Here is a 19,014-nt window from a genome sequence, read left to right on the forward strand (position 1 = left end):
GGCATTCTTTCCAAATTGATTCACTTTTTGGGGCAATGCCATTCTTTCAGTCGATCCATATGAAGTAATTATTTTGAATTTCTAAAGCTCAACTGACCTGGGAAGTTATAACGAGTTCCCTGTGCAATGGTTGCCAACCTATGGTTGTTTCTCCATCTTTTTTCAATGATGAATGTCAAGCAAGGACCATTTTAAAAGTCTTTGCTATGACTGCTGGGGTTGGAACCGCCGACCTCCCAGACTTAGAGCAGACGCTCTCATCGTTACACCACCGAGTCTGGCCATTAATTTGGACAAAAGTCAATTTTTTTTTACAGACAAAAGTTGTTGCTGGGAAATGTTGGAATTGTAATTGGAAATGAAATATATAAATGAAATGAAAATTGGAAATATATAACCTTGGAAATGGAATTTATCGAACACGTCACTTGTTCACAAAACTGACCGAGAACACTGGCAAATGCTTTTATATCCCCCCTCACAGCACAATGTCTGCACATGAACGTCACAAACACTACCACGAATATGACGTCTTGCTTCGCCAATGAAAACATCACAAGCGTCAGCGGCAGCGAGGAGTACTTCAAGTGAGGTTGGGGAAGTGGTGGGGTTAAAGTAATGCAAAGGACGCTTGCATGAACCCTCCTTTTTTCACACCCCTTGATTCCACTTTCCCCTTCCATGACTTTTGAGATCTTTTGAAGAAAATATCTTATGTATTTCAACATTTCTTTGTTACATTTTACTAAAAGATGGCTTATATAATTGCAGGCACTTGTTATTATTGCTCCATTTCACCTGCATTAGTTTGTGCGCTTGCCACTGTTGGTGCATTTGTTGGTAATGTTCACTTATGCTGTGCACATTTATGCTGGTAGAGCACTGCAAAAAATCAAAAGTTAAGACTATGACGTGAGCCAGAAAAGTTTGGATTAAAATTTGTCAAATAATTTTTCAATGTGGTACAATGTGCTGGGGAGCCCAGTGTACTTCTCAGGATCTTGGGTAATCGGAGGGGATCGTGAGGTCTCGCAAAATATTATATTTTCATATATAAACCATTTATGCATCAAAATATAAGAAAGAATGACACATATTTTGCTGACAATCGACTTGTTTTATTTTGCCGTTCAATTAAGGATATTCTATAAAAGTAAAATAAAATATTGTAGCTTAATATTGTTATTTTGCACCTGCTCTCCTATACTATCATTCTACAAACCAACACCCTCCTGACACACAAACATATGTTTGTATGTATATATATACACTACCGGTCAAAAGTTTTAGAACACCTCAATTTCTCCAGTTTTTATTGAAATTTACACAGTTTAATGTCTCAATGTACTCTGAAATTAAGCATAGAACAAATAAACAATTGGAGATAAAAAAATAAATCATAGAATCATTTTGTTTAACAAAATTTAATTTAAATTTTTAACTTAGCAAAGTAGCCACCTTTTGCAGGTATAACCGCCGAACACACTCGTGGCGTTCTTTCTTCAATGGAAATCAAATATTGTTCGGGAAGTTCTTCCCAACACTGTTGCAGAAGTTCCCACAAATGTGTTGCACTTGTAGGTTGCTTTGCTTTCACCCTTCTGTCCAGTTCATCCCAAACCAGCTCGATGGGGTTTAAGTCTGGAGACTGTGCTGGCCATTCCATGATTTGAAGCCTACCATCTTGTTCTTTTCCTCGAAGGTAGTTTTGACATAGCCTGGAGGTGTGTTTAGGGTCATTATCTTGCTGTAGGATGAACCCCTGACCAACTCGGTGTATACCAGAGGGTATTGAATGGCGCTGCAAAATGCTGTGGTAGCCCTTTTGGTTCAGGGTGCCAGTCACTCTGTGCAAGTCGCCGACTCTGGATCCAGCAAAAGAGCCCCATGTTTGACCGTTGGTTTTACACACGGAGGAACCATCCTTTCACCTACTCGACGGCGCACAAAAACCCTGCATGACGAACCAAAGATTTCAAATTTTGATTCATCGGTCCATAAGACCTTCTTCCAGTCTTCAGTAGTCCACTGGTGGTGCTTCATAGCCCAGGCAAGCCTCTTTTTCTCATTTTACCATCTTAGCAATGGCTTTCTTACTGCCACTCGACCTGTCAAACCTGCAGCTCAAAGTCTTCTCTTCACAGTTGAAACTGAGCCTTGCTTACCTTCGCCAGTGTTAAGCTGTGCTTGAAGCTGTTGTCTTGTGAGCCGCGCCTATCATGCAAGCTGATGACTCTCAGAAACTTGTCTTCTGATTCTGTTGTGGCTTTGGGTCTGCCAGGCCTCTTCCTGTCAGAGTTTCCTCCAGTTTCCAATATACTACTTCCTGCAGTGCAATATTGTCCAAATAATGCTTCAGAGGGTGTAATAACAGTCTGTTCCAATACTGCTTTTATACAGACAGGTAGTATCCCTAACTTAAGGTTCATTTGTGAAAAATTTTAAAAGAAGCTAATTTCAACTGATTTGGGTAGGTATGGGTATGGACAACTACCAAAAAAAAGTAAGGAGGGATAGGGGTTGGGGAAACCTTTTTATTAGAGGTCAAAGGTCATTGACCTCTGCCTAAATCATATAAAATTGTATTTCAGCAACAAAATATGGTATATAGATGATCTTGGTGTCAAAATGCACAGGATTACGAAAGAAGATGACATAGAATAATGACTGACCCATGGAACCAATTACTGACCTCCGAAAATGAGGTCAAAGGTCAAAAATAGACGTCTTATCACCAAAATATCATATCAAATATCATATTGGTAACAGTAACAGAATTATACCAAGATACAAACTAAATATGAAATGGATTCTTCACCACCAAAATACGAGGTTAATGGTCAAAATAAGCAGGGGGGGGGGGGGGTAAAGTTCATTAGTGTCAAATAGTTTGTGTATGTAAAGTATATGTGAATTTATAATCAACAATTTGCAGAATACTACTCACAACTTAGAACTTACAGTATCTATCGGCAACAACAAATTAATAATACTCAGTCTGTTTCCTCTTCATCGCTACCAATTACTTCTTCTGCATCTATGCTATCTGTTCCATTGTCGCAATGCCCACAGCACACTCCACATGCAGATACACACGACATGCGAGCTTTCATGCAGCTGCATCTCATTGTTTGACATTGCCTCTCCCCTTCCTTGCAGTTGCAACAAATTACTTTCAGAAGGTTGTCTGGCGCGATACCAACAGATAGCATTTTTGGTCTCAGTTTTCTGTTGGAATCTAACTCCCATCCTCTTCCTTTGGGATCAAGAATAGAGGTGTCAAGATGCTTCCATACCACAACTTGAAGATGGACACGAAGGGAATGTTGAGCTGTTGCATCTTCCGTTGGTGGTAGGCGGTCAGGATCGATTTTGCCCTTGGCTGCTTGCTTCTTGAACTTCATGTAGCGAGACTTTTCTAGGGGAGTATCCCCACAGCCATATGTGATCTGCATGGCTTTTAATCCAGCTGTTCGAATTATGGAGTCGGTTGAAGTGGGACTTGTGAATGCAGTAATGACACTGGCAGGAAATCTGCATTTGTAGAGAGCACATTTGGTATGTCCATGAATGCATGAAACAGTGTCGTTTCCAGACCAGCCATACTTGAAGAGGAACTCTTCTTTGTCTCCGATGTGTATGCTAGAGATGTCGTAAAGACCACCAAAATCTGCTTGTAAATAGAAATTAGTACAGTGGATAGGCCTATGATAGCAGAGCAATATCAAAATATCAGTGTCCTGGGCGACAACAACAACTGGGGATTTAACACTTGCGACCAAGTCCATTGCAGACCTAACAATCAGCGTGTCACCATCATCTTTTGCTTGGCGTACAGTGATATTGTGGCTTGCCATCTCTGCAGATATCATCATGATTAAGGCTCCTTTGTTCTTCTCATTTGCCAGGAAAACCTCTCTGTCACATGATATAGTCAATTCCGGTGTGACCCTCATGTCCGGAGAAACCTTCTTCCCAGCCATCCGCCGCATATGTTCATGGTCTTTCGTTGATGATTCCTCCCCGTAGCCATCAAACACTACAGTAGCATCCTTGAATTTGTTGTCAACATATCTGACATATGTATCAACTATAGTCTTGATGGTTGCACCGCTGGACCACTTTACCTGATGAAGTAGCCACCCTCCATCAACAACATGCATCTTGCTGTTTATGTCCACGTCAAGTATTGTAGCTGTTTCCTTGAGCATCTTGCCAAATTCATGCTTTTTGGGTTTTCTCATCATGCATTGATCCATTGGATCCATTTGGATCCATTGTGAAGAGAGATGTTGGGACCGGGGTCAGCTCAAATTTGAACATGTGTTCGATCCCTTCATCTCTCTCTGCCATGAAAATCAGTCTATTGAAAAGAAGGGTCTTTTCGATGTAGATCCTCTTGTCGCCTACCTTTACTTTCTTCTGAAGTTCAGCCAGATTTTTGCATTTCTTTGCTGTCTTCATGCTCTTAACCGGTGACTCATTATCAAGATCCTTTTGCATTTCATGGCCTATCCTCACTGCATCATCACAGTTGACAATTGACTTGTCGGTAGTTATTACTCCACTAGACAGCGAAGTAATGGTGTTGGGGTCTTTTACCTGAAATGAAAAATGAAATATTATTTTACATAGCTAAGATGATAAGTAAATGTTCCACAAATAGTAACTGAAATGTGGAATGATTTCTGTGCTACTATCAGTAAATGAAACAGATCTATACTAACCTCTATGAAGGGGTTATGAGTTGAAAACCATGCAGAAATCAACTTGACGTGCTGGCTGTCTTTCTCTAGACGCTTTGCCCCAAGGTCTGTGTGGGTCCTCTTACTCCGCTTTCCACCAATCATTTCTTCCATCAGGTCCCCCAGAAGCTTGAGATGTGAAAACGTACCAGCCCATACTTTCACAGAGCTCTCGTTGCGCATTCTTCCTCTTGTTAAGCCTCCATTTGACTTGGCTTTCCGCATGAGTGTCTCTTCGATGAAAGGGTTCGGCATCTACGATGGACTGTCATAGGAGTGTTGCTACTCTATTTTTGTTCCAATCGCTCCAATAATGAAGAGTTGTTGATAAGTCTACACTGCTCTATTAGATTCTCATATCCCTTTCTGTACAACCTCTGTAGCTTTCCTGCTTCTGAAAAGTCCTCACTACATATTTCACATATATCCATCCTGGTAATTTTGTTATTTTACAGTATTGTTCCAAAGGCCTCAGGGAACTTTTGGGACATCTCACTGCACTGGGGTAGTCAAGGTACATGTAGGCTAGCTAGGTTTTCTCAGTAATCACTCCTGAAACAAAGACAAAACAAAGACTTCATTCATGCAATATATAGTGTTTTAGTCTAGGGTCAATGACATTTGATCCCAAGAAAGGTAATTTCCCCCTCCCCCTCTGCTCTTGGAATAAATAATAACCCCCATATCCACCACGTAAGTTGAAATTAACCTCTTCGGTTTTTTTTTTGCTCATTTTTATATAATATGGTAATTTTCCTGTTATAAATATGACATTTTAGTGATAAAACAGCTTTTTTGACCTTTGACCTCATTTTCAGAGGTCAGGATTTGGTCCCAAGGGTCAATAATTATCTTATGTCATCTTCTTTCGTAATCCTGTGCATTTTGACACCAAGATCATCTATATACCATATTTTGTTGCTGAAATACAATTTTATATGATTTAGGCAGAGGTCAATGACCTTTGACCTCTAATAAAAAGGTTTCCCCAACCCCTATCCCTCCTTACTTTTTTTTGGAAGTTGTCCATACCCATACCCACCAAAATCAGTTGAAACTAGCTTCTTTTAAATTTTTTCACAGATTGGCTAATATATGGCTAATTTAGGGTTACTAAGGGGGTTTGTAATCAATAATAATCAGCAGAGGTTGGGACACCTGTAGGAATTGTTTGCATCGACTTGCAAGGCTTAATTTACTTACATTGCTGCAGAACAGCTGTAAGTTGTTAACCCATTACTTGTTCCCTGAAGAAGGCCTTTTTATTTTACAACATAACTGTGCAATTTACATTATTTTCCCGTTTTTGCTAACCTAAACTTTTTTTTAAATCTCGAGCAGTTTACTGCTTACCTTTGTACCATTTCAGGTTAATCCCTGGACATTAAACTGCATAAATTTCAATAAAAACTGGAAAAATTGAGGTGTTCTAAAACTTTTGACTGGTAGTGTATATATACATCAAGCTAAGCTCAGACTTCCTGTCAGTAGCATGGCCTGAGCAGTACTTCCAGAACGTTCCACAAGTTGATGAGAACGACCGGGCCTGTGATCCGAACCTACGTTTGAGGAAGCAAGCAGCAGAAGCCACACTAACTATTTTGTCATGTCTTAAAGAGAAAATAACGAAAATTTGTCATGTTTCGAAGAGCGAATAATAAAAATTTCGAAAAATTATTCTTTTTATTTTTTTCATTCGTTTGCTACCCTATTACCCAATTTTCAAAAAATATATACATTTTTTCCCATTTTGAATCCACCGTATTTTAGAGGCCATTTTGGAATCTGTGACCCTGAATTACTAAACAATTCGTGTTCTTCCTTTTATAAAAATCGAAAAATCTCACATTTGGCCAAAGCAATGCATTAGTGGTGGGTTCCCCATTTTTACCCTATCCTGATGGCTGTCTCCACAAAATCTAAAATCTGAAATATTTTACAGAAATGCTATATAGGGCTAGTGCAGCAAAAATCAAATGACTAGATCAATATGAGAATTTTTTTTTTTTAAATGGGTCGTTTGATAAACCCTAACCCATAAGACCCTTTAAGACCCCTTCAAGTCTCTCTCGGAAGGTAGTGGCAACAAATACAGGAGATAAGTTGAAAGTTTAATTCGTTAGATACCTAGAAGCATTAGAGATAGAGGGGCACAGGGATATTGCCAGGACTTGTAAATTTTTGGTGTATGGCTAGAATCTAGCCGCTAGATGATCGAGTACATCTGCGCTGAATGTGATGTCTGTGAGAGGGTCTCCTCAAGGAATATTGTGTGGCTGGTGTTGTATATTCTTCACCCTAATACTACCTCCGCCCACCCATGCCCCCAAGAAACTATAAAAATTGAAAGAAAATACACACACACATATATATATATATATATATATATATATATATATATATATATATATATATATATATATATATATATATATATATATATATATATATATATATATATATATACAGACTTGGCATTTAATATGGAATATTTTTTTTGTGGGGGTGAACTTACTTTTCAAGATGTCTTAAAACCAAAAGTTCATTGGAATTATGTTGAAACTATTCTAGATTTTGTTAATGTGACCTTTAAAAGAAACAAAAACCACATTTGACATTTTGAAACAAATAAATTGATCCTTGAAAGTGATGTAAACTGATATCGAACTCAATTCATGGACAGTACTGTGTTAAACTTCTGTACGTTTTCCAGAAGTATCTCTTTATTTTGTGCATTAGCCAAAAATTTTTTTAACAAAAGTTAAATTACGACTGGGATTACGGACAGTAAAATTACAGTTCAGTACTTCATGTAACCCCCACGAGCATTCAGGAGAGCACGTACACGTTGATGCATGCTGTTAACGAGATTTGCCAAGGTTTGGACAGGAATCGCTTGCCATGCAGTGACAATAGCCTACTGCAATTCACGCAAAGAGGTCGGCTGTTGGTCCAAGTGGTCGATTTGATGCATTAATTCTGCCCACAAGTTCTCTATCGGATTCATATCCGGGGACATGGCAGGCCACTCCATATGCTCTACACCATGGTTAGCAAGAAAGTGTTGGATCATGCGAGCACGATGAGGCCATGCATTGTCATCTTGGAAGACAAAGTTTCCTCTAAAGGCTGCACGAGCAAATGGAAGCAATGTTTCTTCCAGAATGGCCCTGTACTTGAACTGGTTCAGGTTTCCATTCAGAACAACCAGGTCAGTTTTGCCCCCTGCATGAAAAGCAGCCCAAACGGTCACCCCACCACCTCCAGCTTGGACTCTTGGCACTATACAATCTTTGTTGTAGGCTTCATGCACTTGTCTGCGCACTCGGATGCGGCCATCTTGACGATAGACCAGAAATCTAGACTCGTCACTGAAGATCACGCGATTTCAGTGTCCTGGCTGACATTGACGGTGCTCTATGGCCCACTGCAATCGGCGCTGGCGGTGTTGTCTGGTCAGGCGTGGCTTTCTCAGGGGATGCCTGGCACGATAGCCTGCTTGAACCAGTCGTTGGTTGACTAGCCTTCTGGATACAGGCACATTTGTCAGTTGCTGCCACTCAGCCCTAAGCCGATTAGCTGACTTGGTACGGCCTTTGCGGACTAACCGGTGCAGCTGGCGATCATCCCTCCTTGTGGTTCTGCGGGGACGTCCTGGCCTCGGTATTGGAGTGGGGACACCCCTCTGAGCATTTCGTTTCAGGATCTTTGACACCTGACCTTGAGTGATGCCATACTGCCGAGCATTAGCACGCTGTTTCATTCCGTAATTTCGTTAAGCCACCACTCCATGACAAACAGCATTGTCGAGTTGACGGACCATCTCCAGAGGAAGCGGCAATAACTTTTGGAGATGTGCAGCAGTTGTTTTCCACTAATACAGAACGCAACAATCCTTGTATACCCGACTGTGAATCCAATCATCAAATGCACCTGTCTGTACATTTTGCCATGCCACCTGTGATATAATCCTGTTGTTGACTTCTTGCTGCGACAGACAATCAGTGACATGGTTCTTTTAACAAATAAATCACCAAAGTGTAAAAGAAACTCACCAGATTGATATACTGAGTTAAGAAAGTAAACCCGAGTCAAGAAAATTTTTTTATTCCATATTAAATGCCAAGTCTGTATATATATATATATATATATATATATATAATATATATATATATAGTTACGTTAGTGATTATTTGTTACTATGGGGTAGGTTACATATGGGGTAGGCAGTGCAGTGATTACCTTTGTCCCGGTAAAATTGCATAGGTAGTGTGCTCCGACTGTCGTGAAGAAGAAGAATGCCGATGTATCATAAGTAGGGATCCGGTAGACCATATGTCGTGGAAGAGCGTATCTTCGTTCCCATCACGAGGGGTGGGGTTGTGTTAATTTGTTAGGAATTAATGGTAACTCCCCTGTATGCAATCACCTCTGTTATTTTTCCTCTGTTCCTTATGATATCAGCAGCACACACACAGCCAGGAAATTGCGCATTTATAACATTAAATAAAAGCGACCGGAACCGGGACATTCAACTACCACTGGTGCCGCAGCCGTCACATCACAACACAAGCAGGCAGGTCCGGGAGGCCATGCCCCGAAGATCAGTGATTGATCCGGGATTGATTGGCGCAAGGACTGTTAAGATGGGACTATGGGATTGGTGGAGCAGGCACAGATGTTGTCAGAGCCTTGAGTATAAAAGAACGCTCTCCCCGACATTTCACCCTCTTGACTTCTTCTTGGCTCGTGGTTTCCTTTGACTTCCTCGCATCTTCTGCCTTTGGTGGTGAAAGGTGACGATTTCATATCTCGCTCTGCTTCGGGATTGCACGGCGAGCGGTCGGAGTTCATAGCGGTACTGAGCGAGGGGAATTCATTGACAAGCACGTGAACATTTTGTAGCGCTCTTGTGCTGGGGATATTGGAAGTCTGGACGATCGGGAGGATGAGTGCGGTTGAGTGAACGAGGGCGTGCTAAGGCCTACTTCCCGCTCGCAGAAGTGCAGCCTGTGGTTCTTGCACAAGGACATTGGGGCCTGGACGATTCCTGACGAGATTCAAGAGCAGCTCGGAGCTAAGTGTCCACAAAAATAACGCATTTATTTTCACAGTTATTTTTCCCTTTGTGTGTAATCGAGTCTGTATGGGGATGTCCCGCATAGGAATCACAGTTTTTTTTATCGTGCATTCTTTGTTACTGGCATTCTTTAATAAAGCCGGTAATTTAGTACAGTTAAATCCTGTGTTGGTTTCAGTTAATGGTCACAGGCTCGAAGATGTCGGATGGAAGCCGTCTCGGTAAGTTTGCCATCCTCCTTTCCCTCGCATGTAAAGAATACCGTCATCATTGGATTGAACGCCTCGGAGCGTTAAGCTTGTTTGGCTAATCAGTCCGAGACCGGTCTTTATCTGCCACAGACAGGACGATATATATATATATATATACATACATACATATATACACAGTGCATTCAGAAAGTTTTCAGACCCCTTCACTTTTTTCACATTTTGTTATGTTGCAGCCTTATGCTGAAATCGTTTAAATTAATTTTTTCCTTCATCAATCGTCACTCAATACCCCATAATGACACAGAGAAAACAGGATTTTAGAAAGTTTTGCAAATTTATTGAAAAGAAAAAACTGAAATATCACATTGACATAAGTATTCAGACCCTTTGTTATGACACTTGAAATGTAGATCAGGTGCCTCCCATTTCTCTTGATCATCTTTGAGATGTTTCTACACCTTCATTGGAGTCCACCTGTGGTAAATTATATTGATTGGGCATGATTTGGAAAGGCACACACCTGTCTATATAAGGTCTCACAGCTGACAATGCATATCAGAGCAAAAACCAAGTCATTAGGTCAAAGGAACTGCCTGCAGAGCTCAGAGACAGGATTGTGTCGAGGCACAGATCTGGGGAAACCTACAAAAAAAATTCTGCTGCATTGAAGGTTCCCAAGAGCACAGTGGCCTCCATAATTCTTAAATGGAAGAAGTTTGGAACAACCTGGACTCTTCCTAGAGCTGTCCGCCCGGCCAAACTGAACAATCAGGGGAGAAGGGCCTTGGTATGAGAGGTGACCAATAACCCAATGGTCACTCTGGCTGAGCTCCAGAGATCCTGTATGGAGATGGAAGAAACTTCCAGAAGGACAACCATCACTGCAACACTCCACCGATCTGGGCTTTATGGCAGAGTGGCCAGACGGAAGCCTCTCCTCAGTGAAAAGGCACATGAAAGCCTGCTTGGAGTTTGCAAAAAAGCACCTAAAGGACTCTCAGACTGTGAGAAACAAGATTCTGTGGGTTTTCATATGTCTTTCACTGAGGAGAGGCTTCCGTCTGGCCACTCTGCCATAAAGCCCAGATCGGTGGAGTGTTGCAGTGATGGTTGTCCTTCTGGAAGTTTCTCCCATCTCCACACAGGATCTCTGGAGCTCAGCCAGAGTGACCATCGGGTTCTTGGTCACCTCTATTACCAAGGCCCTTCTCCCCCGATTGCTCAGTTTGGCCGGGCGGCCAGCTCTTGGAAGAGCCCTGGTTGTTCCAAACTTCTTCCATTTAAGAATTTATGGAGGCCACTGTGCTCATGGGAACCTTCAATGCAGCAGAAATTTTTTTTGTAGGCTTCCCCCGATCTGTGCCTCGACACAATCCTGTCTCTGAGCTCTGCAGGCAGTTCCTTCGACCTCATGGCTTGGTTTTTGCTCTGATATGCATTGTCAGCTGTGAGACCTTATATGGACAGGTGTGTGCCTTTCCAAATCATGTCCATTCTCAAAGATGATCAAGAGAAATGGGAGGCACCTGAGCTAAATTTCAAGTCTCATAGCAAAGGGTATGAATACTTATGTCAATGTGATATTTCAGTTTTTTATTTTTAACAAATTTGCTAAACTTTATAAAATCCTGTTTTCTCTTTGTCATTATGGGGTATTGAGTGTAGATTGATGAGGGAAAAAATGAATTTAAATGATTTCAGCATAAGGCTGCAACATAACAAAATGTGAAAAAAGTGAAGGGGTCTGAATACTTTCTGAATGCACTGTATATATATTACTCGTAAATGGATGTGACCGCTTCAACACGCATACGCATCACGTGATACACAACACTGTGAGGTGCATCACGTGATATGGATCGGGTGAGCTTTGCTCACTGTGCTGCTTGCGTTTGTCTTTGCAATAGTGCAGTTCACAGAGGATATCGTGCTGTGCACTTGTATTCTGTCTGTATCTGGAGATTCGGCAGAATAAACAAGCAGTTTGATGAAACCGGCAGCATTCTTCAAAAACAGTCACCAGGTAGGCCTCGTGCTGTTCGAACTGAGGAAAGCAGAGCGGTCATTCAACAACAACTTGACAGTAACACACCATTACCAACTCGTTGTTTATAAAAGGTCACCAACATAAGTCGATCATCGATTCGAAGAATACTAAAAGACCTTCATGCGAAACCATACATACCCAGATTAATTCACCAACTATCTGATGATGATTTTGACAGGCGTGCTGAGGCATGTGAGACATTGCTTGGGTTAATGGATATGGACAATGATTTGCAGAACAGGATCTTGTGGTCAGATTAATCCAAGTTTACTTTATCAGGTTCTGTGAATCGTCATAACATCGTGATATGGGCAGTGGAAAACCCACGATTTACTGTTGAGCACAACGTCCGGTATCAAGCTAGTGTGTCCGTCTGGGCAGGCATTTCTTCTGGAAGCATTGTTGGACCAATATTTTCCAAAGGAAATGTGAATGCTGCAAATTGCCTTCTAATGGTGGAGCAGCATGTATTTCCACTCAATGGTGGCCAAATGTGGTTCATGCATGATGGTGCGCCTGCTCATTATGCTGCCAGTATACGCCAGGCCCTTGATTTGAACTTCACAGACAAATGGATTGGCCATCATGGTCCGGTTGAATGGTCGCCATGGTCTTGTGATTTAATACCTTGTGATTTCTTCCTTTGGGGTTTCCTCAAACACAAAATGTATGCGAGGAATCCTACAACCCTTAGAGACTTGAAACAATTCATCCGTAATGAGACTGCTGCCTTAACGACTGAAACTTGCAGAACTGCATGTCAGAGTGCAGCTTGAACATTTGAACTGATCTGTTTAATGTATATTAGACTAATTAGACTGTTTAATGAGTAATCATGTTTTGTTTTGCACCAAATAACAATAATAAACTTAGTTGTTTGTTGCAGGTATCGTCTTCAAAATGTGCCCAGAGTTTCTGGACCACTCTGTATATATATATATCGCCCCCCTCCCCCACTTTTTAAAGCACCCTTGTGATATCCGTGGGTCTGCCACACTGTAATCCCCACTCCTCCCCTCATTCCTCCAATGAAATTACATCATTTTTGATTGATTTATTTAATCTGGTATTGGTGTGGTGTCGCATGGTGGGCTGAATGGCCTCTCTTGTGTCTAATTACCTTGGTCTATGTGTGCTTCTGGCGTAAAGGCTTCGTCAGCAAAATAAAAGATGAGTACAGTGTAGATATATCTTTTTCAGGTTTTACGTGCTTAAGATTACTGATGGAATCCACGAACCAGGTTCCCTGCGTTGGCACCTGGTACTTTGCCTACTTCTTGCCTGGATCGTTGTCTACCTCTGCCTCATACGTGGGATTAAAACCTCTGGAAAGGTGAGATAAATGTGTTGCACAATTATTTTCATGTACACACACAAAGATGCACACAAGGAACTTCATCGCATGAAGAGGCCATTCGGCCCATCATGCCTGTGCTGCACCAACCCCAGGATCTATGACCCTGCATCCACATACAAGCTACCTACGAGTCCTGCCAATATCCCCATGTCCCTCTATCACCAATGCAAATACGTACCCCCTCCAATACCACTACCTTTTCTGGGAGACCATTCCATGCATTAACTACTCTGACTGAAAGACCCCTGCCTTTAAACTGTCCTAAATGGCATCTTCTTTACCCTCAAGCTATGGCCCAGATTCGGATCTTCACCAAAATCAATTCAATTCGTGTTTGTCACACACACAACCTGTCCATCGAGTTTCATCCGAAACAGTACATAACTTTTTGATGTATCGTACTATTTATTGTTTTTAGCCCTATCTGATGTCAATGGTGAAGAAGCACTTAAAATATTCTCGAACCTGGATCTTCACCAAAATTGAATCAAATCTTCCTTGTCATACACCTAACCTGTCCAACATGATTCGTCCGAATTCATCCACAACATTTTGAGATATCGTGCTATACATCGTTTTGACCCTATCTCTCATTGATAAAGAATCACATAAAATTCTAGTATCCGCATCCGTATCGGGATCTTCACGAAAATCTAACCAGTTCGTCCTTGTCAAACACCCAACCTGTCCAACAAATTTTGTCTGAACCTGTCCACAACTTTTTGAGACATCGTATTCACAGACAAACAGACAGGAGTCAAAACAGAACAGCCCACCTTCCGTGGCGGAAGTAAAATTTGTGGGAAAATTTTAGTAGATTTTTACATTGGCGGAAGTAGATCTTTTTTGTCTTGTTTTTTTGTCAAACTATTGAATGAACAATTTGCTCGTTGCTCGGGGAAATGGAAGATAATCGTCTTTATTAACATGTGGTGCCAGGTGGTTTATTTCACAGCCACGTTCCCCTATGTGGTGCTGATCATACTGCTGGTTCGAGGTGTCACTCTACCTGGTGCGTTTGATGGTATTCTCTACTTCATCACTCCACACTGGGACCGCCTTTTTGAGGCCACGGTAAGCTCTTTATTTGTTTTTCCATTTCCTTAGTCTGAGTACGCATGGTAAGTGTGTGAGCGACACATTTTTTAAAATGTGCTTGGAACATGAGTGACATGAATGCTGCCTGAAATGCGCAGGTTTGGAAGGACGCTGCTACGCAAATCTTCTTTTCCTTGTCAGCTGGCTGGGGTGGCCTCATCACGTTGTCTTCTTACAACAAGTTCCACAACAATGTCTACAGGTTTGCTCCGCAGTTGACTAAACTAAAGTCTTATTACTCTGCGCTCGCGAAGCGGAAAGCGGGGTTACACGATCGGTTGCGTACGTACGTATCTGCATTTAAAAAAATCATTTTCTCCTCAAATATTGCTGCGATTGACACCAAATTTTCACCATAGTATGCGTCTCCTCATGTGGAATTATTTAGTGATAATTATGACCGCATAGGTCACGTGGTACAGGCACCATTTCGTTTGAACCGCCTTTAGAGGCCATTTTTCCCTGCAAAGCAGGGGTTGCCTTTTTCGGGCACAGTGGTCCCCTTTTTGAAGCAATGTTTTATGGCCGGATGCCCTTCCTGCCGCCAACCCTGTTAGTCACCTCTTGCTACACACAGGGAATTACCAGTGAACTGGTACTTCATTTGCCGACCTCGGAAGGATGAGCAGGCTGAGTCAACCCCCCTGGCGTTAATTCAGCGATCGACCGGGATTCGAGCCCAGGATCCTAGGATCCCAAGCCGGCACCCTAAACGCTAAGCCAACACCAGGCCTAGGCACCATCTTGCTTCAATTAATTAATTCATTTTCTCGACAACCGTTGGTGCGATTGACAGAAATTTTTAACCATAGTGTTTGTTTACTTGTGCAAAAATAATTAGTGGTAATTATGACGTCATAGATCACATGGTACAGGCACCATCCTGGTTAAATTAATTTATTCATTTTCTCGGCAAGCATTGGTGCGATTGACAGAAAATTTTAACCATAGTATGTGTCTACTTCTGCAAAAACATTTAGTGATAATTTTGACATTATAGATCACATGGTACAGACGCCATCTTGAAAAACCCGAAAAACTTTGGACCTCTATATCTCTAAAACTGCTCCATGGAAAAATTTGAAATGTAGCTCATTGTAAAGAACTGCACATGTGGAACAAGTCATAATGACGATGTCATTGTCCCTCCATTATCACATCATGATTTGACGAGTACAATGCTCAGACAGATGAGTTTGAAATGTCTTGATCATGATCGACACAACAAATATACGTATTGGAGAATGTAAATTAATGACACAATCGGTCATGTGTTCTGGCAGCCATATGAATGAATGAATGAATGAATGATCGTTTTAAGGCCATTTTTCCCCGCTAGAGTTGTTAGGGTTAGCCTTGCGGACCCCATGACAATCATGGTTCCCTGTTTGAGGCAATGTTTTTATGGCCGGATGCCCTTCCTGACGCCAACCCTTGGTCGCCTCTTACGATGCGCAGGGACACAGTGTACCTATTCTAAATCGGGGTACATACCGTGATCATTCATCCCAGCAAGCTGGTGCTCAATTTGCCGACCTCGGAAGGATGACAGGCTGAGTCAACCCCCATGGTGTTAATTTAGCGATCGACCGGGATTCGAACCCAGTATCCTAGGATCCCAAGCCGGCACCCGAACCGCTTAGCCAACACCAGGCTATTGTTCTATTGTCCAGGCTATTGTTCTGGCAGCCATATTGGATCAAATAAAAAATTCTAAAAAAACAGAAGAGTTGGCTCACACCAAATCGACTGTGCGGAGTAAGTATTCTATGAATACCATCTCGTTGCTTGAAAGTATCCGGGCTGTTTGTTGGCGATAATGACCTTTGTTCATTGCACGCTGCATGTTTACACCCGACCACGAAGCCTTCACTTTAAGCATTAAACTATCAAAGCAAGTTTCATACTGACATTTCTACTGACACCACTGAACCCTCGTCACAAGGATGGAACAATGGCTGATTGTGTTTTGGACAATGGCTGCACAAGGATGGAACAATGGCTGCATTGGAGTTTTTTTTTTAATATCCTCAAAGTCTTTGTCTAATTCTATACTGTCCATCCACAGAGACACCCTCATCGTTACTTTTGCAAACAGCGCGACAAGTGTCTTTGCTGGATTTGTGATATTTTCTGTCATCGGTTTCATGGCCAAGTCCCTGAATGTTCCTATCCAAGATGTTGCAGATGAAGGTTTGTTGGTTTGATCAGCTGCGATTGTAATGCGTAGTGGTGGTGGTGTTGGTGGAGAGAGAGGAACCAGAATGGGTGCGAATTGTGGTGGCTATGAAGAGAGGATGAGAGGGAGTGGGAATTGCGGTTATGCTTGAGGCAGTATTTTACTGTGGTTTATTACTCGTAAGGAACGTTTTGTGGGTAGAAATAACAGTGTCCGCAATATGCGGTCTTCGCAGGTCCAGGCCTGGCCTTTGTTGTTTATCCCGAAGCATTGACCAGGCTACCCATCTCTCCACTGTGGGCCATACTTTTCTTCCTCATGTTGCTTACACTAGGCCTTGATACAATGGTAAGTCAAAGTTACATTATATATATATATATATAGGACAAAACATTTCAAAACGCCATGCCACTGCATGTAGACTGGGATAGAGCGGCACCTGGAAAATATATACATTTCAGGAGAATATTTGGACAAACAAAAAAACACTAATAGAGCGAAAAAAAACAACTGATAGTGATCTGAACGAGTAATCCTAACTTTTTAAAACCCCATCAGAGTTTCATTTTAACCTGGTAACACCTTCACTGGGTTCTAGTAAGCGGTGGCGGCTGTCAGCGTAATCAACATGAAATGATTTCTGGCTGGCATTATCCCAGGAATGATGTGTGATTGTTGTTACATATTAATGTTATTCGAGTACAGTTGCTATTATTAATTTACGAATTCTTACTTGCAAAATCGAAGATTTTTCGAGTATATTGGTCGGTTAAGTTTGTTATTCTGTCTGTCTGTTTGTTTGTCACTGGCCTACAGGTCACAATTCTAAACCGATCGTCATGAAACGTCACCAAGTTGTAGAAGTCGTCACAATTGAGAAGCCTTTTGATTTTGAGGTCAAAGGTCACCTGGAGGTTAAATTTCGAAAAATCGCCATTTTTTTATCCGATTGACTTGAAAATTGAATGGCATTTGTATATTGCGTCATTGAATTGGAAAACCAACTATTTTTGAGATCAAATGGTTGAAGGTCAACTCAAGGTCAAACTTCCAAAATCATCCATTTTCATCTGAAAAACCATCAATTTTCATCCGATTGACTTGAAAATAGAACAGCATTTGCATAGTGCGTCACTGAATTGGGAAACTAACTATTTTTTGAGGTAAAAAGGTCAAAGGTCAACACTAGGTCAATCTTCTAAAATCAAATTTTCACCTAAAAATCATCACTTTTCATCCTATTGACCCGACCTTTGATGAAGATCGTCAATTTTGATATTGATGAAATGGACAATTTGCGGATCAATTGCAACCTTTTTTTCAGGGGGGGGGGGGGGTGGGTGGATTTAGTAAAGTATCATGCTCTGCATGACGTCTTCTTGTTTATTTATTATTTTGGTCATGTTGTGGTGGTATGTGCAGTTTGCCACCCTGGAGACTATTATTACATCTGTGTCAGATGAGTTTCCTCACCTTCTACGGCCCAAGAAGCCGCTGGTTACACTCGTTGCTTGTGCGTTCATGTTTCTGCTTGGCTTCCCCATGGTCATGGAGGTAAGACGTATTCTGGGAAATTCTTATGGGATCACATGACTTGCACTCCGTTTGAGCACCCTGAATAACTGTTGTGTAAAAGTTTTAGTGAAAATGCTTGTTTCAATAAATATATATTTTGACTTTCTATTGTCCTTCAAGGAGTTGAGGTCAAATGTTTCGGACTATGTTGTTTTTAAATTTTCAGTCAACAATCATGCGTGGATGGATATTAAGCACACACACACACACACATACACACACACACACACACACACACACACACACACACACACACACACACACACACACACACACACGTGGATACTTTGAGACATGGTAGGTCTCTGTTCTATCTCCTGGAACCCACCCACGTGTGGAGATAACGGTTAACAACAGCAACTTTCATGCACATACACTTACGCATATACATGCAAACACTCCTATACACACACACACACACACACACACACACACACACACACACACACACACACACACACACACACACACACACACACACACAAACCAAAGTAAAAATTATTCCAAGCAGGAACTTTACTGTGTTGAGGACGTTATAAAGGACACAAACAACAGGCACGATGAACTAATGCGATGTGTTAAATATGGTGATGTAATAGACACTGGTTAATTCTGGGTTTTACCACCATTTTAATTTATTTGTATGCCTTTAAATCTCTTTAAACTTTCATTTTAATTGAATTATATACTTAAACACTGTAGAGCACAATTCGCCTTCATA

General features: G+C 41.4%; 1 protein-coding gene across 1 annotated transcript in view; it reads left to right on the forward strand.

The window, feature by feature from the left end:
* The first annotated feature begins 490 nt into the window (after positions 1 to 490).
* SLC6A5 (solute carrier family 6 member 5) overlaps positions 491 to 19,014 on the forward strand; it is a 29,363-nt gene continuing 10,839 nt past the window's right edge. The window contains exons 1-7 of the mRNA XM_078781599.1: positions 491 to 587; positions 13,285 to 13,417; positions 14,381 to 14,515; positions 14,638 to 14,741; positions 16,608 to 16,732; positions 16,954 to 17,066; positions 18,141 to 18,272. Coding sequence (XP_078637725.1) covers positions 499 to 587; positions 13,285 to 13,417; positions 14,381 to 14,515; positions 14,638 to 14,741; positions 16,608 to 16,732; positions 16,954 to 17,066; positions 18,141 to 18,272 — 831 coding nt within the window. The 5' untranslated portion in view covers positions 491 to 498. The remainder of the gene's footprint in view (positions 588 to 13,284; positions 13,418 to 14,380; positions 14,516 to 14,637; positions 14,742 to 16,607; positions 16,733 to 16,953; positions 17,067 to 18,140; positions 18,273 to 19,014) is intronic.

The sequence above is a fragment of the Myxine glutinosa genome, chromosome 7, assembly GCF_964187855.1.
Source record: "Myxine glutinosa chromosome 7, kmMyxGlut1.1, whole genome shotgun sequence".
Classification (NCBI taxonomy): Eukaryota; Metazoa; Chordata; class Myxini; order Myxiniformes; family Myxinidae; genus Myxine; species Myxine glutinosa.